This window comes from Seriola lalandi, unplaced genomic scaffold (assembly GCF_002814215.2).
Source record: "Seriola lalandi dorsalis isolate HSWRI2012SDOR001 ecotype SW California unplaced genomic scaffold, Sedor1 jcf7180002054883, whole genome shotgun sequence".
Lineage (NCBI taxonomy): Eukaryota > Metazoa > Chordata > Actinopteri > Carangiformes > Carangidae > Seriola > Seriola lalandi.
Window position 1 is genome coordinate 6,099,167 of NW_019525658.1, and position 22,980 is coordinate 6,122,146.

General features: G+C 41.7%; 1 protein-coding gene across 5 annotated transcripts in view; it reads right to left on the bottom strand.

The window, feature by feature from the left end:
* arvcfb (ARVCF delta catenin family member b) overlaps positions 1–12,738 on the bottom strand; it is a 125,938-nt gene extending 113,200 nt beyond the window's left edge. For 3 of the 5 annotated variants that reach the window (XM_087171584.1, XM_087171582.1, XM_087171581.1), the window contains exon 1: positions 12,525–12,731. In XM_087171584.1, coding sequence (XP_087027710.1) covers positions 12,525–12,716 — 192 coding nt within the window. In that variant the 5' untranslated portion in view covers positions 12,717–12,731. Of the gene's footprint in view, positions 1–840; positions 1,067–12,524 lie in introns of those variants that run through there. The other 2 variants (XM_023397548.2, XM_087171583.1) reach the window with 2 other exon arrangements.
* Positions 12,739–22,980: the final 10,242 nt, after the last annotated feature.

The following is a 22,980-nucleotide window of genomic DNA, read 5'->3' on the forward strand; positions in this document are numbered from 1 at the left end:
GCCCAGCGGAGTATAGCGGCACTGATGAGAAGTTGACCTTATTCAATCAGATTTTCTTTCCTCCACTTTCTTACTTTCTTTTTGGATAGCTGTCTTCCTTTCTTGTGCATCTGAGCGCTGCCAAGCTCGGCGGGGAAAAGAGCGTTGTGATGGTGTAGGCTGCCTGTGGATGCGCTTCAAACACAGGGAACACATCCAATAATGTATGCACATCATGCCCTGGTACGTACACACCCACACAGACACAGTAACACACTCGCAAGAGCTAACAAAAGCACATTCCTGCGGTATCTGTGCAAGTGAAAGACAAAAGGGTTTAATGCCAGGTCTCTCACACAACTGGCAACTACAGCTCAGGCAATAAATCCTGACCCAGGATCATTCAGAGCCTCACAGGCGATGATCAGTGACAAACTTTCAATACTTCCCTGCTCATCCCATGATCACAGCAGTCATTCTATAGGTGGTACGGACACATCTGAGCCCATGAATGTGTCAAGGAACTCATAAGTCATCGCACTGCTTTACTGCAAGGGAGCCCCCCAATACACACACACACACACACACACACACACACACACACACACACACACACACACACACACACACACACACTATCCTCCTGAAGGACATCGATTAATCTGAGAATCACTCCTCTCATATATTAAAACCTTGTAGGGGGGAAAAATGGACAATGAGTGAGAATAAAAAATAGAGAAGCATGCAACAAAACCCAAGCAATAAGGATTCAATTAGGAGGAGGAGAAAGACGAGAAGTCAGACAGGCTGAAGATACGGTGAGAGGAGAGACAGGAGACCGGCAGGAGCAGCAACACTAACCTGTTTCACTTCAGCAGGCATGGTCCAAAATCCCCCCTTCGTTCCCGAAAAAATAAAAACCTCCCGGGGATATGTGTGACAACTATTTCCACCTCTCTTAAAAGTTCTCCTTTCCCTCCTCTCCTCCTCTCGTCTCCTCACGCTTTCCTCGTCTATTTACGTTGAGTTTTCCCTCTGTGAGCGCAGAGGTAGCAGCTCAGACGCAAGCAGCCATCCCCTACTCAGCTGTGTCGAGCTGCACGGAGTTTGCGAGAGAAATACAGGAAGTGTGGCGCTGAGCCTTTCAAAATTAAATCTCGAAGACCACACATATCGCTAGCTTTAATGATGTATACAAAATAAGGGTTACATTTTAAACGCCCAGGGGAAAAAAGCATTTACTATTCAGGTTGTATGTTGAATCTACGTTGTTACAAGAAATGGTGCAAAGAGATATTGAGGTTATTGTTGTTTTCCAAGTCCCCAATCCAAAACAATTGTCCCACAAGCTAACCTAGCAAAACAAGATACACGTTAATGTACTTAAACATCATATAGTAGCCGCTGTAGTGGTTAACAGTACATGTAAGTAATACACTAAAGGGTTTGTTACAGCTTACAAATTTAATATGTCCGTTAAATGCTGACAGTCATACAGTTAGAGAGATTTTCTTAGGCATTGCTATTGCATAATTAACTTTTATAACATTGGGAGTGTATCCGGATTGTTCTCTTAAGACAGTGACATAATGCACCTTCTATTGGCCGTATTGGAGGTCACAAGTGATACACACATTCATGATAAAGTAGTAGTTGTGTATTAATATTTAAGGATTACAGGATAACAGTTGTTTCAAACAAATATGTGTTTTGCTGTGACTTGACAAGAGGCATGTCCTCTAGAAAACAGTAGCTATAAGAATTTGGATTCATGACCAAACGCAGTACAGCTGAAAATTTACAGCAGAAAGCTTGCATTTTTTCCCATGAAAGCATAATGATTGACACGAGTTCCTTTTTTATGGGAATAGTAGGCTAAGGCTTTTATTTTGAAAGTAAAATCACTTTACATCCAGTGTAATTGTGGCTATCACAAGCAAGTTCGACACAGCTGAAAAAGGGACCCTGCTTTCTCCTTTGCAGAGATGCTCTATGGATGTATGGAATGGAGAGAGATGGGGGGGGCAGATGCCGTTGCCCCTACACAATCACCCCTCTCTAACATAAGCAGGAATCCAAGAAAAGGAATGGAGCTGAACTGAACTGCGCACACAGACAGACAGACAAACAGACACACACACACACACACACACACACACACACACACACACACTCTCCCTCTCTCTCTCTCTCCCTCTCATTGGGTCTATGTCTCTCGCTCTATCTCTGGCATCTTAGTGGGGTGGGACTAGCTCCCTCTATGCACTCCAGCTGCGTCTGTCTGTCAACCCGTCAACCCCTCCTCCTTGTTGGCATAGACAGAGAGAGAGACACAAAAAAGAGGAGGAAGGCATGGGGGGACAGGGGCTCACATACAAAACAAAAGTTGCCCCTCCTGAAGCGAAGGCACCCCATACTCTGCAAATTTTTACACCCAATACACACACATGCACACACAGCTCCTTTTCTCCAGCTCTTTGTCCCAGTCCTCTCACTGCACTTGATATAAGGGAGGGGTGGGACGTACGTGAAAGAATTCACTTTCAAATATCTATGACTGTGACCAAGACTGAATAGGAATGTTAATCTAATAAAGTAGATGGAGGCTTAACTAAGGACAACTTTGAGCGAAGCCTGAACAGACAGGAGAGAGAAAAAGGATGACTGAACTAAAAACAGAAAACAGAGAAAGGAGAAATCCCAAACGGAGGGGAAATGGCTGAGGTTTTGCATTCCACAAGCTTGGCAGTGCTATTTCGTCTCCCTGAATGTTACTGCTCCATTTGTTCTTAATGAAAGACCTGGCCCGCCATGCACCATTACATTTAGATCTATTTACTTTCAACAATATGATTAAGAATTCATCCAACCAACATTACCCTCAAAAAGTGGTTTAAAAAAAAATCTCGTAACTTCAGCTGTGGTGCATTCCTTTCTCTTGTGTGATTTGCAATATCACTTTCCATTTATGCCATTTAAGCGTTGAGTGAGTTTCATAACCTTGTTTAAAAATCCATTAAGTGCTCTGGAATACTCATAGGAGCAAAGGAGAAAAGAAGCATTACTCTTCAATTTTATCTATAAATCACGATAATTGTGATTTGCATGTGTCCAATTTATAGTTTAATGTTTTGTTTATTGTTTTACGAAACATTTGCAAAAATTCAATGCTAACACAAAACTATAAGTCTAGGCTAGCGGCTCTGTGATCCTATACTTAGGCATGGTGGTGCTTTGAGCATCTGCATGATAACAAACTTTCTGATGTCCACCTACTTGGTTTAGAATGCTAACCTGCGAACATTCGCTAATTAGCAGTAAATACAAAACAAAAATGAGTTGGATGGGAATGTAATTAATTTTGCATGTATTTGGTAGTAAATCAAAGTCTTGGCTGGTCAAAAATACATTTTTTGACATGATGATACGCTAGTCTGGGCATCACTGAAGGGTTTACAATCAATACTGAGGTGAGCATGAATAGCTACCAAATTTCATGCAATCCATCCAATACTTGTATGACATTTAAAACACAGACTGTATATACAGATGAACGTGGCCTCTGCTACTCCACTGTCCCCATCTTGGCAGTGCCTGACTCCCACTATAACTCTCGACTAAACCAAAAGGGTGGGGCATGTGTGGAGCTGAGACTTAGGTGAATGCCAGTTTGTGGCAAGGATACGCTCATCCACCTGTCACTCAAAGCGACACACCGCCAATTATGCATAACTTAAAGCCTTGATCAAATTTATAAAATTATAAAGAAATTCACCCCGGTACAGTTGTCATGAAGGGGGAAATTAGCTGTAGAGACCAAAACCATTTTTTGCACGAGGCTGTATACATGTTTATTTAAGTGGCCATTTGAGGGGCTGCCATTTTTGGCACTTCTTCAGCCCCAGAGGTTGCCACTTGATTTAAAAATCAAGGAATCACCAAAGTCTGTAGAATTCATGCTCTGGGAACCCATGATAAATGTATGCACCAGATTTCATGGCAATCCATTTCCACTCCAACAGTTTTCATGACATAGTACAAAACCCCAAAAATGTCTAATGGTCAAATCTAAAGTCAAGGAGAAACAAATGACCCATAAATGTCTGAACCAAATTTCATGGCAGTCCATAGTTTGTGATATATTTCAGTGTAGACCAAAGCTGGAGATAAATGGGGACATTTCCATTCCTAGAACCACTTTGCTAGCATGACTTAAAAATGCTATTGCTCTTTTCGTACACGGACAGGTACAACATACTGCTGTATGGGATTACCAATAATCATTCAAGCAAATGTAGGAAATTGATAACTAGGGTCAAATTTGAAAAGACGGGTTGGGGCAAATTAAATATCTAAAAAAAAGTAGAGTATATTCAACATTTCATTTCAACTCAATTCCTGGAACAACTTCATCATCACAGGTTGGTGATACATACTGTTTCCAGGAATGCCTGCTACTGTCAGACAAAAGCTCTATTCTCTAGAGTCTAGCCAACCCATGCCCAGACCTTGTACAATAAATGTACATGGTGTATGAATAATCCAGGAGTTGTAATCAAAGCTCCTGAAGTCATCGGTACTCTGTCAGGACGTATGGTGTGAAACAGATGGTAGAAAGGTTAATGTGCAGCAATAAGGCGCGCTTTGACAGCCAGACACCTCCAATGAAGCTGCACCTGTTAAAAGCATGTTTTTGCCTCAGTTCAGGATGCCAGATGCAGAGAAACAGAGGAGCAAAAGCAGATACGGAAAGTAGATAGAAAAAGAACCAACTTGAAAATATATATGGTGTTTCATTACAAAAAGTAGTGTTTTCATAATCTTTGGTTTCAAAGGAAACTTTAATGACATCTAATTCTGGAAAGTACTTCAAAAGCTTTTCCACTCTGCCAAGAATACATTTCTCGGGAAATACTACCTTGCCTTGAAACTTGAACAAAGTAATTTCAACTAAATATCTCACTATAAAGCAGGTCTGCAAAAAATTTATTTAAAGATAACACTGACTTTGCTGCTATGAATTCTTTACAGCAGTCACTGGACAGTGTAGAGACCTGATGACAAAAATAATGTATGAGTGAGAGTGCACAGGGCCAAGATGATTTGCTCTGCTACAGGCTGATTTCTGTTTATTCTAACAATGGCATGGCTTGCAAAAAAGCCCTTATCTAATGACTTTTACTATCATGTTTTATTTTCCCCTTGAAAAATGGCTACTCAGCGATGCAGGGGATTAGAGTCCAATCTATTGTGGGGTTTTGTATTGCAAAAAGGCAATTTTCCCTTCATTTAGGAAAATAAAGCTCTATTTAAATGACATCACTTCAGATCAAAGGTCCATCTATTTTCTGTTATGTCCCATTACTGTAACTGCACAGCAACAGATTTGAAATACAACTGTAACAGGATTAGGCTTTTCCTACTTTTCCATCTTGTCGTGTGTAATTGGGACACTGACTGAGGCACAAACAACAGAATTTGAACCGGTTTGAGGCTGACATGCAGCAAATCGTCAACTTTTACACACAAATTTTCCCATCACCTTCACTTTAGATTAACATATCCTTTGGATTCGTAATGGAGTCTCTCGATTGGTTGTTCAAGGGTATGTGTAAAAATTAAAATACAAATTAAAGTAGTTGTTCCGTGGCCTGATAGCTTCCTTCCTGCTGAATTTCATGAGAAACTCCTCTTAGATTCTTGTTGGTCCAGCTAACTGTCAAAGTATAAATTGCCTATTAGAGGTAAAAATCCATTTCTCATATACCTCGTTTTCATAGCGGGGCATGTAAGAAATGGCCTGCAGTCCACAGCTTCTTGGTGGGTTTCAACTGGCTTCTTACATCAGCTGCATTTGAAATTATAATTCATCTAACGAATGCTTAAATTTGTTTTTTTTCCACACATGGAATGTGTGCTCGGTATATTTGCCCTTATTCAGCACAGAATGATGGGCTTGAATGAGGCCCTCGGAGAAAGAGGACTGTCAGGAGTGGTGTCCATCTTTTCACACATTCCTGCACTATCACCATCATCCATTACAAAACAAGAATCACTCTCAGACACTTGGTGTGAGGCAGATCACATACCAGGCCCAACCTCTTTCCACTTCACCCTTTTCAAACAGGGCAACATGCAAAGAAGGCCCCACAGTCTTGTTTCAGCTTAAGACAATTTGCATGATTTTTAGACCATAAGTGTGTGTGTGAACAAATCTGTGACACAAAACAGCAAAGGTTTGCAGATTCCAGACTCTGTCATGTCCAGTCCTTTCACAGTCTGTCCAGCTACGTAGTGTGTCTCAACCTGAGGCAGTGCCAGGACTCATATAGTCAGTCAGTCAGAGTGCAAAGTCAATAGATACTGTGCATGTGTGGTTCTGACTTTATTACTATAATCTGATGGTGTACCAGCTGTAGACTGCTGTTGCCAAGGATTCACATGCTGATAACCACAATGATGCGCAAGGGTGGAAAAGTGACGGTTTACTAGCAAGAGGCTTGCTTCTGTTAGCATTAAGTATAATTGAGATTTTATGCTAATTCCAGGTAAACTGCCCACCTGAGAGTTACGGCGTCCCTTTCTGAGTTAATTCATCTACTGTGTAGTTTGTGGGTCTTGAGGGGATTATTCTGTACTTCTGTGCTTCATTTGTCTGCTTTAGCTGTGTTTTTAAATCCAGGTTGAGTCACTTCTCAGGAATAGTTAATGAAACAACATGAACAACATGAAGCAAAGTCCATTTGTATTTTTTAATTAACATTAGATCCCAAAACCAGTTAACATGATTGCATGTTTTTGTCGAGCAGCAATAAAGTCAATAAAAAACACAGTTTTGCGCTTTAGACCGTGGAGGGCCGGGCTGAAACTCTTTGATTTGATTTACTTGGCAATACACTGGAAAATTCACATTGTAGTAACCTTTATTAAAGAACGCACTGGGGTGAAATTGAAAAAGAAATGTTTAGCTCTAAGTCCCTTTTTGCCATTAAGCCATTTGTAGTCTTAAGGAATGCTCTATCCAATAAAGTGCAAATGTACTCCTGCAAACCTCCCAAAACAAGGCTCGGTGCGGCTTCTGGTCCTCATTTGATGACTGTTTACATGCTTGTAAGTCATGTCGTAAAAATGTCGCACCAGTATGTTAAACTCATGAGGATAATTAAATCAAGGCTTTGAAGAACACCTCTAGCCTTACTACAAAGATCTAAAACTGTTTTCAATTTAGTTTTTTTTTTTTCAGCTGAACAGGGTCAGCGTCCAGCCTTGTTTGGTTATCCTGCTGGACACTGGGAGGGGTGAGGTCACATTCCTCCGGTGGCATTGGTGTCCTGTGAAGGAGAGGGGCTTTATTTTAAACACATGGCCTATACATGTTTAGTCTCTGAACTTAACGGCCGAGTCCAACAGCCTGTTTATACAACCATGGTCATCTTCAAGTACATACGTAGATTTCCATGCTCTCTCGAAACTTTCAGGCTGAGGCAGTGCCCTTCAAAGATATTTAGCCTGTCTGTTCACCTATGCGAGTACACAGAGAGGATGTGTGGTAAAGGGAATGGGAGCAGTTCTCAGATACCCCTCTCAGTGCTTTTAGTGAACGTAATGGTTTAATGGATTGTGATCAAATGGCAGGGAGGTGCACCAGGACAGGCATTACCAATGTTGGGGGCTGATTTGAAGGATGAAGGTTTGAGCCGCCTCAGGGGAATATAAATAGCACCACAGCACAAAAGGTTTTTCCACTGCTTTTCCCGTCAAACCTCCCTCTCTCTCTCTCTCCCTGTTCATCTGAATGAGAGGGAATATGCACAGCCCCAGCCTTGAGTAAAAACTCCTGTCCTTCCATGTCAGCCCTCGTACTGAGCCGGGGCACAAAAAGGACTTGCCCCCTTCCTTGAGCGGTAAGCAGTGTGATTCATGGGCCATCGACTCAAACTTGACTCCTAATGTTGAAAAAGGGATGAATAAAAGATTATCCGGAACATAAATAGAACACGCACTCTGCATTTTTACTTGTGGCTGAACAATTTAGTGGGAAGAAGTCTTCGCTACCCAAATGTATATTACATTTATTAGATTTGTAAATGGATCACATTGCCTCTTGAATCTTTTAGACCACTGGCACCCTTTCATCATGATTAAAATGTCATGGCAACCATTCTAATAGTTGCTGAGATATCAGCATCTTGCAGATTGGGAAGCACTGCTTTAGACTGTAAAGGAGGAATTGCACCTTCAACACTGAGATTGCTGGACAATATGCCCCTCCACCTTAACTACAGCTCTGCTGCTCTATTTGTCTCATTTGCATCCGTCTCTAAAGATTATTTAAAAACACAAGTGGTAACATTTACAGCTGAAGATGTTGTCACATCCAGTTTACCAAGTAACCTTTAAACTGTGGTGAGACATGATTAGGTGTTCCATATGGAAACATGGAAAGCAGACAGCAACATTATTAGAATTTAAATGTGACTTTTCTGCAGGCTGCACACACGAAACTAGAAAATGAGACGAAATAAGTGTAGGAGGACCACGGGAACAGTGTGGTATACAAAAATAAATAAAAGAGGCACTTTCACACAAATGTAATTAGGGTGTTTATGGGAGGCGAGAAGGTTCTTGATGGCACAGTGAGGGAAGAGGACAGGGGACAACAGAGGAAGGGAGGGGGTAAACTAAGGCTCATTGTTAGGCAGGTGATTTACGAGGGCACAGGAGCTCCCGGGCTCTGCCAGTGGAAGGATAGATCTTCTGTCGCTATTGCATCCTCAGCCCTTTGTATCCATTGTGCCTAGACAGGGCTGGGGGGCTGTGGGGATGAAAGTGGGTGGAGGGCGGCTGAAGCGATTGTTGGTTGAGTACTGTGGTGCCATTGCAGGGCTGGGGCCTGTACATCTTCACCACAGACAGAAGCACAGATCAAAGGCTGCACTGTTCCCTCTCTCTAAAGCTCACAAGCCTTTGAAAACTTCCCAAAACATTTTCACAAGGGATGGTATGCCTCTGCTAGACGCCTGTTGAATATAACATCTGAATACCAAACACCAACATTTTATGAAATCCACAGTGTGAGAAATTATCCTGAATCTCCTTTTCAATGAAGCTGGGTGATTGTATGCGCCACGAGATGGAATCTATGCATGTGCTTGGCAACGGCCGCAGGTAAATAGATTAGGCGTCTGGTGTATATGAAATGAGGTCACCTTCTCCCTTAACTCCAGACAGACGTGGTTGTCTGAGTGCTGTCTGCCTTTCTCCACACATTGAACTGTCACCATGAACCACTTGACCTTTCAGAGCCTTGGCGATAACACTCCTTCAGGCAAAAATCAATTACCATGGGGAAAATGAAGAAACGGTATGATCTTAGCATGTAAGCGGTCACATGTTGGGGCTGTCGATGAATGCGGATTGCGAGGCACCTCAATCCGTGTCACTGAATCTCTGCTGATAATTTCATCAAGAAAGCTAATGGAGTGTCCAAAAGCATTGTTCTGCTTTTTCCTCTAAGGACAGTGCAGCATAAACACTCTAATTCTCCAATTAATAAAGTTATATTGAAGTGAAAAAGGATCAGAATTCAATTAGTAAGGTCTTATAAAGTAGGCCAATACTGTTTAAAAGAACCTCATCCACACTCATTGTTCCAATACAATGGTCAAAGAGATCTACCTTGTTAACATCATGCAACAACAAAAACCATGAAATAATATTTGAAACACAATATCCTTTAATCCTATTCAGTTCATGTGCTCTCTAGCTGAGCGGGTTGATCTGTGTTAATATCAGAAAGTGATTTATTTATTAAGGACTATTATTTCATCAAAGAAAAAAACATAAAATTCCTGAAAAGTTTGAACCATACTCTCAAATTTTCTTTTTGATTCAACAAGGCCGAGAGTCTACAGACACGCCAGCAGTTCTGTGAAGCTGTACCTTGGCACAGTGGTACTTTGAGCTAAATGCTAATATCAGCATGCTAAAATGCTCACAGTGAAAATGTTGCCATGCATGACATTTGGAAGGTAACGTTTGCATGCCCAGTACATTTCTTGGTCACAACTGTTTAAAGGAACCTTATCAAAAACGTTTCTATGTCATGGGTGGTGTAGGCTACAGAAAATTAATATTAGCTGATTAATCACTATCATATTTTTAAAACTCATCAAATATCAATATTGATATCAGCTTAAAAATCCTGTATCACTTGGGCTACAGTATCAAAGTCATGGATCATCAGTCACTGGACTTCATAACCTGGGAACGGTGCAGATATGGACATGGAAATCTATCCAATGGTTGTCAAGATATTTCACTAAAACACAAAAATGTCAGCCTTGTGGTAGTGCTAAAGGAAAAGTCAAGGGATCATGAAAGTCTCTAGGTTTCATCCTCTGGGGACCATGAATATGTGGACCAAATAACATGGCAATCCTTCTGATAGTTGTTGACCTATTTCAGTCCGGATCAATGCTGCCACAGAGCCATACTGCTACAGTGGCTAAAACTCCTCCCTATTATGCAAAATTTTTATGTTCACATGAACATTAGCCAGAAGATTTGTCACCAACTCAACATCTAGCAAGGCCACAAATCTCCTTGACTTTAAATTTGAGGAGGAAATGACTGCTATATTTCCACATAACACTGTCAAACCATCACTGTATGATTTATTTGAGTCATTTGGCTGCTGTCCAGCACCGTGCCTCGCTCTACATCCAGGCTGCACTGGATAGCAGAGCCTGCTGTGTTAAGACCAACAAGCTGGGCTTTGGCGGCGTCAAGCATCTCAGTGCACTGTTTGAAGTGAGTGATCATACAGAGCTGTGCTGATGTGTGTGAAGTAACCTGCACCAATCTCAAATGATGGAGGCAGATAAAAGTGTTAGCTGCCCGCTGATGATTATACCCAAGCTGTTCCAAGGTGAGCACTGTGCAGCAGAGCGCTATCTAGATCAGTAGCTTATCGCTCTCATCAGGTGCCTACTTGCAGCTGATTTCTTGGTCTTCTTTCTCATTTGTGACCCCAATTTTAAACAATGGCTGCCCTCACCGAGTCTCTGCCCTGGGGTTGTGAATCTCAACCTTAAGTTACTGATCCACGCTCTATTTTAATCCATCATGCAACCTGGGGACTGTGGGTGAATGTGTTGCGGGGAAACTAAGCAAATCTGAGATCAACCTGATGCATCCCTCAACGCTCTTACCACCTCATTATGTGAATGGAGTGAACGGTACAGCACACACACACGCTTATCTGTGAGTCTGATTTGTGAGTGATAGTGTTAGAAAGCAGGTTAATTCATTGCCTGCCCAGTAAATCATTGACTACTTTATGAAAAGTGGAGGGTTTTTCTCTCTCTTAAACATACACACATAAACATGTGAAGGCGGTTGATTACCGGACCCTGTTGTTGGTGAGGGGATGTCAGGTTCACTTTACTGTACCATACTTTTCCTGCATCCTCTTCATTTTCTCTTCATGAAGCCACATTGACCCTTTAAAAATGAACACTGACACCGGCTGTTAACAAAATGTGACTGCAGGCAAATACAACCGCAAGGCAAATGTAGGCAAAGCAGTTCCATCTCTTTAGGTCTTGCTCTATCAATAACACATGAGATTGCCTCCTTTACAGTGATTAAACATGATGTGTCTAAGTGCTAAAGGTGCTTCATCACCAAATTGCGCTTTCAGATTCTTGTTAGTAAAACATGTGTACAGTCTGACAAGGTTTCTTTAAAGAAGTGATCATACCCAAGAATAAAAATGAGAATATCAGCACAACAGAAACACATGCATCAGTCAGCCCCTCAAAGGCTGAAAATAATCCCAATAATAAGATGTTATGTTGCCTGACCTTGGGAGTTGCTAACAGAGGAAGCATTAACTGTAACATTTTCCCTCAGCGTCCAACAGTTTGAAGTGTGTAAATCAATGGGTTGTTGTGACTGCTGACATTTTTAGGGGATTACAGCTGTCTCATTTCTACATCTTACATTTCCTGCTCCTGCAGAGTCAGCCAGCATTGACAGGAGCCCTGGCCAGGACTCTAATATCCCCCAGACACTGGCCAGTGCTGGGCGAAAGGCCACATCCAATCAGCAGCACCACAAGACAATATCAAAGACCAGTGGGCGAAAGGAGATGGGATTGGATGGCAAGCAGTGGCGAAGAAGGAGGGAGGTGAAGGAAGACGGAATGAGAGGTTGAATCTCATCAGCTCCCTTTTAAAGATGAGTCACCACAGAGCAGATAATTGCACAACATCCAGGACAGTGGATTCAGACAATGTGAACAAGCGTCCCAAATCACAGAGAAATTGAACAGAGAGATTATTGAGTTCCACCAGTGATGAAAAGCAATGACCGTGAGCAAACATGACGATGGGATGGGCTTGCTCAGATGGAAGGAGGAAGCAGGAGAGGCAAGTGTCACTTTAGACAGGGAAACAGGGAGGCAGACGCATGGTAGGTCAAGTTGGCGGTTGGAAAGAGAAAAACAAGGGGTGGTTGGCCAGCATGCCGGCATCATTTACCTGCATCACCACCTGCTGCCATGCTAGCGGTTGGGTGGTAGTGGGGTTGGGAGGGAGGTTGGCACGCTCTAGCTGCAGGGTGACGTTGCGACGCTCCTCCTCGAGGGCTCTGGTCAGCTGCTCAAAACGTGCCTCCTGCTCTTTCACTGAGGCCAGGATGCTGGCGGCCGAGCGAACGTCATAGTCCTCCATGTCCAGTGTTGGTCGCAGTTGTACAGATCTTCCAAGTCGGGAAGGGAGGGAAGAGAAGGGGGAGGAGCAGGGGGCACCAGGTCATTAAAGACACCCAGACCCAACAAGCTGGGTGAGTGGCATCAACAGGCTGACGCATGCCTCAAATTCAAAGTCAAATACAAGACTTATTTATTGGCCGAGATAGGACATCGACGATTTGGCATACAGCACAAGCTTTAAATGATCATCATGAACAAAAGACCAACATGAAACATTAAAATGGAACAATTAAAATGGCTGTCTGGATGACTGCGGAGGCAGCGTCATAGTATGCAGAGTCTATCTGTTACAATCAAATCTGTTTAATTTAGACTGGTTTCTTGAGCCAATTCCCTGAAGGGACAAGCTAAAATTCTTCCCACAAAGGATGACTGCAAGCCCAGCATAGCAAAGACAATAACCAGGATGCTTTGCTGGGTGCTAATTATGACTTTGCTTTCAGAAGTTTGAGGCTGTCTTGTAATCAAGACAATCATGGCACCACAGATAAAACTCTATACAGCTTCCTTAGAACATCAGCATTGCAAAATGAAAACATGATCCACCAATTCCAAGTACAACAGAGGGAATGAAACAGCACGGTGCACAGTCACAAAATACAAAGATTCTTGTTTCTTCACATCCAAAAGGGGGAAATAAATGATCGCATCCCTACAAATGAACAATCACAGCCGGCATGGAGGAATGGCACTGTCATTGGATATAGTCATGCACAGAGCCATAATGCATTCTGACACACAAGTACTTTTGCGGGCACAAATCCAACACATGCAAGCTTCCCACAACCGCCCATACATACACCAAGGTCTGGTATCACAAACACATATTGTCTATCATAAACAATCATGATGTCTGCAGGTGCAAAGCACAGTGCACATCACTCTCACACACACCCTGATATCCATAACTGATGGTGGCATGATATCGAGAGGGTTGACGGCACAATAACAAATGGGATTGGAAATACCAATCGACTGCAATACACACCGAGTAGATAACCAGGCTGAGAGGTGTTAGAAAACAGACATCCCCCACTCTAACAGAAGCAGAGGGGTGAGACAGCGAGTAGCGAACAGAGAGCTGGGGGAGAAGGGGAAGAAAAACAAAGGGAAGACAAAAAGAGAAAAAGACAGAGGTTAAACGAGAAATGAAAAGCAACACTACTTCCTGCATTGGCACTGAAAAAAATAGGACACAGGGCCAGACTAGGGATGCCACAATCAGGTGTTTTTGCTGCCGGTACTGATACCGATCATCTACCAGTGAGATTGGCTGAAGCCGATCCCAATCATTTTTGGTATGCATTGCAGATGCCATATGTGATATCAGTCTCACACACTTTGTAAAAGTTCCACACGGCTGACGTGTTGTTTTGTTTTGGCAGTCTGTCGCACGCTAGAACATTGAACAAGGTGGGAGGCGGGACTACACTACACAGCATACAGTGCTTCTCTCAGCCACAGACACTGGAGTATTAACCACAGGTGATCGGTTTTAAGGTGATCCGTAACTAGAATCAATAATTCCGATCTACCGATCAAATATTTTTTAATGAAAATCACCCAATCATGATTTGCCTAGGCCAGACTGTACTGTTTTATATGCAGTTAAAACATTTGTAAATTTGTTTATGTGTAAAAGGCAGGATACTGCACAACGAAGCTGGGGGTGGGGGGTCGGCAGGGGCCCACAGTTGATTTTTGCCCCAGAGCCCCAAAGCAGGCAAATCAGGCCATGTTGAGTTTAGACACCATTTCAACTTTTTGTAAGAGACACTTTTCCCATGTATGGCACAAAATGTCCTTTGGTATGTGGATGTGACTTAATGTTGTGGCCTTGGACTGGACTGTTAAAGAGAGAGAAGTTTGTCAAGACATTTGTCAAGCGATCAGCTGAAGAAAAATCACAACAGTGCAGCAGCCAACATGTCATTGCGGGATCAACACAGGAGCATCACATAATAACACTGCTGTCAGATGAATCCTTGTGTCCAAAATGTCTCAGATACTGAGATTAGAAATTAGGGCTTTAAAAACAGAGTAATTATTTAGGCAGCAGAAGGTTAAACGAGAAGGTACCTTACAAAAACCAAGACATGGCTCTGACTCAAGAGGCACATTATATCAAAGTATTCTGGGTATTACTTTGCTGATCTCGCCATTGAAAAAGACAAGGAATGAGGACGGGTGGTTTGACTCAGGATGATCAATGCAGATGCAACAATTAGAATCTCAAACAGGTCGAATTACAGAAACAGTGTGTGTGTGCGCATAAACAGGGTTCATTCTTCACTATAGGACCTGGTGAGTTGTGAGGCTCTTATTCCCTTTGAAGTGCACAATCCCTCTTTGATGTTTGTTGCGTGCTGATCATTTATTTATCTGGAGTGGAGTCTCGTCTGACACGACTCTTCCTTCACTCTTCTTCACAAAGCAATACACCTCCAGGAGCCTGTGTTTTCAAAGTTAAACTCCACATCCATGTGAATGAAAGAAAAAAGTACCTTTTGTTTCTTTCCCCTTATATGGGAACAAGGTCTCTTATAGCTTAGCCATTTTTTATTATTATTTTCAGCTCTACCATTTTGAAACGCTGCTCTCACTACTGGCGAGTTTACAGTCATCAGCTGGTAATTCAGTTTCAAAATGGAAACCGTGCTGGGTAATGACTCCTCGCAAAAATAGCATCCTTGTCTATTTTCAAGGCTCCACTACTTGAGATAACTGACAGCAATAGGGTGTTATAAGCCATGTTGATTGGACATACTTGATGACGGACTCCAATGATTCACACTCCTAGAGGGTTGGGGGGCAACGTAGCCATTGCTTCCTGAGTCATAAAGGGAATAATATGGCAGGCATGTCAACCACGCCCCACAGCTTATCATTAAACACCAACTTCTGGGCCTACTTAAAATAGCCCAGAATGCACAGGGAGGGGCATCTGAAGAATTCCCCTCTGCCACCATGACAGCCTTGGTTTTTTAAAGCTTTGGTTCAGCAGATGTTTTTTGGTGGCCTGGGTCAGAGGGGAAAAACACAGCAAAGGTCTGCATGTTTAACCCCATCCTTAATTACACACGCCCTTGTTAGTGATGGAAATATATTTGAAAAACAACTCTATGGCCAGGAGTGTCATTTGTGGATGCCACTATTGGGGGTTTATGAGTGGAGAGGATGATGACTAATCAAAGAGATGAGATTAAAAAAAAAAAAAAAAAAGGAAAATGTTTAATTAAATCCACAAAGGGATGTGTGTTAGATTTTACTATTCTTAAGGCGTAAACATTTTTAATTAAAAGGAAAAACAGGCTCATATTCCATGAGTGAGTTGATGCAGCAGCTCACTACAAGCTTCACTTGTGCTGTTTTAAGGCTTTTCCTCAAGGATAAATGCACTTCAGCACAAACCCACTGTTCTAAAAATAGCCCAGTAATAAATATATCCACGCGCAGGCAGCCACAATTTTGAGAGTGGATCAGCAGATGAAATGCAGCGGTCGCTCACTTCAAAGGCTTGCTGGAAAATCCTGGAATAAATCCTTGGCACCTATTCATCAGGTCTGTTGGATTCTCGTAAAACAAATCTTTCAATGACAAGGCCCTCTCTGGAGTAAACTGGAAAATATTTAACTGATGTTATTCTCAAGAACAGTTTTAAATGAATTGAAAGTCAGATTTTTTGACTACAAGACACTACAACTAAATCACAAAAATAGGGCTTCAAGGGAGAAAAATATCATTGTCTGTCTGAACTGAAACCTTGGTGATTCCCTCATTGCCAAGATTAAACTTCTGTTTTGTGTGCGAAGAACTGTGACCAGAGCAAGCTGGAATGACAAGATCTGATCTTTTGCCCCTCTTATTCCTTTGGAATCTCTCTTGTGAGAAGCATCACAAACTGGGGCAGTTGGCATGAGTGTGCAGTCGACTGACATTATACAACAGATTTCATGGCTGGTGATGTTGTAGTCCAGCAGTTTCCTCTCACTGCCATTTGAAATCACCAATGTGGAAAGTTGCCAAGTGCAGCTTTGGCCGCAAAGCCACCCTGCATCTGCATAAAGAACCTGTCATTCCACTGAGGACTTGGTGTTAGATTTTTCATGCTTTACAGCCTATGGGAGTTTCGTGAGTTTACAAAGAGTCAATACCCTGTGGAGAAAGCCATACTGTACATCTCAATAATCAGAGCTTAAAGCAATATCTCCATATCTTGAGAAATATGTCGATGCCGATGTCGGTCACATTCCCCATTGGCCTGATGGGCTTCACTGGATAAAACTTTTGTCATGTGCTTACATGGACTTTGTGTTGGAGTCGTTTGTTGACACGGACTCCATAGCTAGTGTTGCACACTGTTGGTGCTGTAGGGAAGTGGAAGAGCGGCACTGAATCAAGGCACCCAGGGAGCGAGCATAAACATCACATCATCCGAAAAATTCATCCTGTGTCCTTTACATAGAAATCAGTCCACATGCTGCTCTTAGCACCTGTAAAATTTGAGGAAGGTCTCATTCTTTAAGTTATGTTACAATCTGTTCACACTTGGCAATAGAAATGGGATTAGTACATATAAATTGTTTCACATTCTTACATTTACTACCCTTAAACAATGACCTATCAAGTGTGGGTTCCCCCTCTTTTGCCAGTCTTCCTGTTTGGATAGACATGTGAGTTGTACCATTCATCTTATCCATCTTTCAGCAGAAAGCAAATTAGCGTATCTTGCAAAATGTGTAACTATTGCTTTAACTATTTTCTTATTTCAGAAATGAAACCAGAGATAGATTAAATCTGTATCTACTGGGGAGGCCGCTCAGAGCAGAGGCAGCATGTGGTGCGAGTCTTGAGGGGTTTGGTTAGGGGGTTATTAAGGGGATAGGGGAACAGATTGGGAGGTAAAGGATGAGGATAATTGAGTGTGACCATCAGCGCCTGATATTAAGTTAGAAATATTCACCTGATTAGGGACTATGTGGGTGGTGGGGTCCTTCCTTCCCCCTCACCACCAATTTGCCCCTTTCTAGAGACTGTAATTGTAGCTCAAATTAATTCCTTGTCTAAACCCATCTGAGGATGCAGCTCTCAGTGGCACAATTGGGTACTTAAAAACACCTGCTCCTCCTACTGTGTGTGCGTGTGTGTGTGTGTGTGTGTGTGTGTGTGTGTGTGTGTGGTGGAGGGGGCAGTCTTCAATTTACCTACTTTTGTGGTTGATGATAATACATTCATACAATTAGAAAACTGGTAATAACAGGGCGAATTGCTCCACCTTAAACTGACATTTCACAGTCACTAATTTCAGGCTCTTAGGAGAATTTTTCTCCTTAGCTAAGCTGTCCAATATGTCTAAACCCTGAGTGACTGACAGGTAAGTGATTCATCATAATGACAGTCTGCTGTGTTGGGAATTTCTGCACACCAACAGAAGAGTTTTGTGCCTCTTCAAAAGTGCTACTCATGAGCATGAAAGTCAGTTTGAATTAGTCCTACTTGTGAAGAAAAACAAAGCTTTTACTCAGCACCGGATGGCAGACTTTACAATTGCACGTAATGACGTAAGTGTTTCCAATTTTAAAACTGTTTTCAGGAGTGTGCCTGTAGCAAATTAAAGCCAAGCCCTCGCCTGTCTTTGAAAGAACACCATGTGTTTCATTAATCAGTTAACTTTTTTAAGAAAATGAAACACAATTCACAATTGATGTAAGTGGCAGGTAAAATCACCAATTTCAGGCAAACTACCATTTAATGAATGGTTACTGGAAGATGATTGTCATTTCAAATAAATATCTAACATTCATATAAGTAGAACTCGGCTGATGCAGTAAGTGACAAAAGTTTTAAAAAGATGCAACAGAACATAAAAAAAAAGAAAAAGAAATGCAATGTCGCCAGGAATGATCCTCCCTCCAATTTAGGATTCCAGTCGTTGTTGCTTTGAGGAACATTAAAGTGAGTGTTAATGCCCAGAGGGGTATTGCTGAGTGATGCCAGGATAAGCAAAGCTTAGCGAGGTGCGTGGAGTCCATGGCTGATCACTTTCACAGCTCGACGAAAAGAAATGCAGCTGTTGTTTACCATCCATATTTTATTTCATCCTTTTCCTTTGAACCCCCTCGCTATGTGAAGGATTTCAGGCTGGAAAATACTAACAAGCACACACACAAACACACACACACACACACACACACACACACACACACACAACTACATACACGAAATACTTTTTAAGGCAAATACATGTCTTTGTTACTCTCTTTGAAGGGACAGAACAGTTCATAAAGGACTCATACACTTTATCACAACAAAAATATGCTACAAAATACTGTATATGGGATGTGCAAAGCTTCTAAAATCAGTAATCTGTTTTAAATGCTTTCTCTTTCATCCCAAATTTTAAAACTGCATTGCATTATGGGTTTTTACTCTGATTCTTGAATAGGGTCTCTAGACCCCCCTTTAAATCCTACGTTACAAGCAGCCAGAAACAAGGAGTTCAAGGTTCAGAGTCAAGAAGCATTTACACATTTATGAGATAAAAGTCAGTTCTTGACTCTGAGGCCTAGTGAAACTAAAAGAAACAAAAAAAAAGGTTTCCTTGAACACTCAATGCACAAAGCTTTGATAGACATGAACATCAGTCTGTATTTCAATTAGTATGAATACACTCTGTTCTCCTTCTTAAAGAGGAAGAAGGCAAGACAGAGTGTCTCCAAGTTTTCAAAGCAAATATATGAAAAGAGTAGTGGGTCTGACAAGACCCACTACTCCAACCAAAGACAACCAAATTGCAATTAAGTATCTCAGGTTGTGACAGACTTCAAACACTCAATTACACAGTTGAGTCTGTCTTTAGAAACTGGACCAGAACTAACGTCCTCTCCTGCTCATCTCTAAAACATGCTAAAATCTGTGAAGAGAACTAAAACTGCTTTACAACTGACATTTACCTCAGCTGATATAACTGTGTGAATTATTGAAATGAGAGCACATTTCCTGGAGGAAAAAGCTCTTGAATGTATTGAAATAAAAATCATACAAGGCACCTCAGCGACAAAGTGAAGTGAAGCTCCCTCAAGGAGAGATAACAGAGAAAGTGAAGTCTTGAATTTTCAAACTGAAAAAAAAATTGTCGGGGATGTAGAAATGTAATTACTGCAATGATGAGCTGAACAAAGTGATTAAAGGAGGCTGGAGGTGTAGAGAGAGGGGTGGGGGTACCTTTGATGTCGGTGAGTGCCGTCAGACCACAAGTAGACTGAGGACAGGCGTAGCTCTGTTAGAGTCGACTCGTTTGTTCAGTCCGCCAGGGGAGATCTGTGGATAAAAAACAAGGCAGTGGAAAATAAGTCTTCAGCCAACTCACTGACAGTGCATTGTTTATATAGAGCTCTAACGTAATGTAGAGACACTTTTACAGTACAATCACAGCTGGTTCACAACTGTAATCTGATAGTGCTCTACTCTCAACCATAGAACGCTCTCAGGAGCTCCTGGTAACGCTCCATCCTCTACTGCAAATCTCAGTTTTGTTGTGCCACAAGGCTTAGTTTCAGGACCACTACTGTTTTCTGTTGGTGTTCATTTTTAAATTTTTAATGCTAATGACACTCAGCTGATTGAGAGATGAGATTAAGGGTCCTATCTTACACCCAGTGTAAAGTGGCGCAAAACACAACGCTTGCTAGTTTCAGACTGATCCAGTTATCATTTTCCTGTCTAACACCCACTTTGTTTAAATAGAAAATACACTTGCACCCATCTGAGCACCCATGGGCATTGATCTTAAAACGTGGTGGGTGGATGTCTCTTGAACATCCATGACGAAGTGAATATTTATTCATACTTCTCTTTATATAACATTAAAGATGTCTAATGTTGTGAGTTGTGCCATTACTTCTTTGTAGGGCTGTACGGAGCGCATTGATATGGACATGCCCCAAATGTACGTAAGCAATGCGCACTAGACCATGCGCTTTGGATCATTGAAATAGAGCCCTAAGTGCTGGATGTCCAACGCTTTCATGCGGATAAACAACAATCATTTTCTCTCTCAACTCTCTCCATCTTATCTGTAATAACCTTGGCAGTCTGTCAGTATATATTAAACTTGTGGCTGGAAATCCAGAAGGCTTATTTGACCCTAATGTCAGTATTGATGCCCAACAACAAGGATGCTTCCTTCAATCAAAACACATCCAAAATGTTCTATTCGCTACGGAGAGAAAGAAAGTTATCCACGCTTTTATATCCTGTTTGGATGACTGTAACTCATGTTACACTCAAGGGTTTTCATGAATTAACAGTAACATGTTGATCTATCTCAGCCACCATTCACTGGCTTACAGTTGATTATTATTTTGTGATGATGTTCAAGGCTAAATTAGGTCTAGCCCTAAAAACATCTGTGAATTCCTGACCCTGATTGACCCTTTGTCAACACTCTCTAGACATGTTTCTTCAGACAGACATTATCATGTGGTGTTCAATACATTGTGCTGAAGTAAAAAAAAAACTAAAAATTCAATCAATAGTTCTCCACACACTAATATTCTCCTCGGAAATTCAGGGTAATAATTACTATACGCATAAGCAATTACATGCAACAAGTTATGGAACTGCTATTACTGCTGCTACAGTAAGAAGAATAATTTCAAGCTTAGAACATCACATCAAGATCTGAACTGATCAATTATTCACTAAATATGTGAGGTTGAAGGTTGTCTGGCCAATATCTGATTCTTGATAATGAGGCAACACTTTCAACAGACCAATATTCCAGGCTGACCTTAGTATTCACACCGCACCACCTCAGAAATATAGACATCACAGGCACACAGAAAAAGACCAGTGTCGAATACTGCAATTGGTTTTGATGCTTCATACCATGGGATGAATCACTGTGCCATACACATCAACCTGTCCAGAGGCTCAGCTGCCTTTAATGACTTAGGAAACAAAAGCCTGGCAGCAAAACCGCTGGATCGACTGCACCCTTGAAGATGACACTCATGATGAAATCAAACCTGCCCTTATGCAATGTTCATTCCAAGACTATGGGTTTAATAGTATGTAATGGTTCCTAAAAAACTGCTTCATTCTCCAAGCAATACTTTGCTCTACTGGAACATTTATAAAAAAAAAAATTAAAAAAAAAAATTCCCAAATTGAGTTCATCAACAGTTCGTCTCGAATATTAGCTGGTATGCAGAGATGCAACTGGGGTTCAGACTGATTTGTGATGAAAATAGGATCCAAAGCTATTTGCTTATGAAGTGGATGAAATGTGAAAGAACAAAGGTTGTTTTTGATGCAGCGTCATTATTTTCATCAGCAACTTAAAGGCTGTTTTTGAAAATTTTTTACACACTGAACATGAAACAAGTAAACCTGAAACAGCAAATATTGCCAGCCGACCTTTCATGACTCTAAACTGCATGAACTTATGTTTAAAATCAGAAATATGAACTACTGGTTTAAGCTTTAATGTATAAGCAGCTCTCCACATGATAAGTATTTCCAGATGCAGCTCTGACTCCAGGCCAAATATGCATCAGTGAGAAGTGAAGCTACACAATGTTTTATTAACTATGATCAGAAGACACCCACAGTGAGTTCGAAGTAAAAATCGATACAAAGTCAACTTTCCTCTCCAGGTTTTAGCCGGCTCTGGGATTAAAATATCTCTCCCTCTCCAGGGATTCCTGGGTGTGCTCACTTCAAGGACAGATAGGCTCTGAGCACCTTGGATTTCTGGTACAAACATCAAAGGTGAAGCTAAACCCGGCCGCATTAGTTATCACCTCGTCGCTCTCTGTCTCCCTCTCTCTCCGGATTCTGGACGAGACCTTACATCGCTCCTGAATGGAGATTATCTCAACCCACACAGTCACAGCTCACAGTAGCACGTCAGTTAATATGCATTTTATTTGACTTAACATAATGCAATGCTCTTGTAAGTGACTCTTTCCTCTGGGGGGGGGGGGGGGGGGGCAGGTCAGCAGCACACCAAGCTGGTTTGGGAATGAGAAAATTGATGGTCAGTGTTGATAAATGGATGAACGATGCTCTTGGCTCCCTCAACTAATGGCACTTAACCTCCCAGCTGACTTTGTGGAGCTGATCACAAGTCAATATTAGGAGACTGTGATTATTCTGGGTGGCAGTCAAGGGTTCCTGTGGCTAAAGAGGTGTTGGTAAATGGCCAATTCTGACACAAT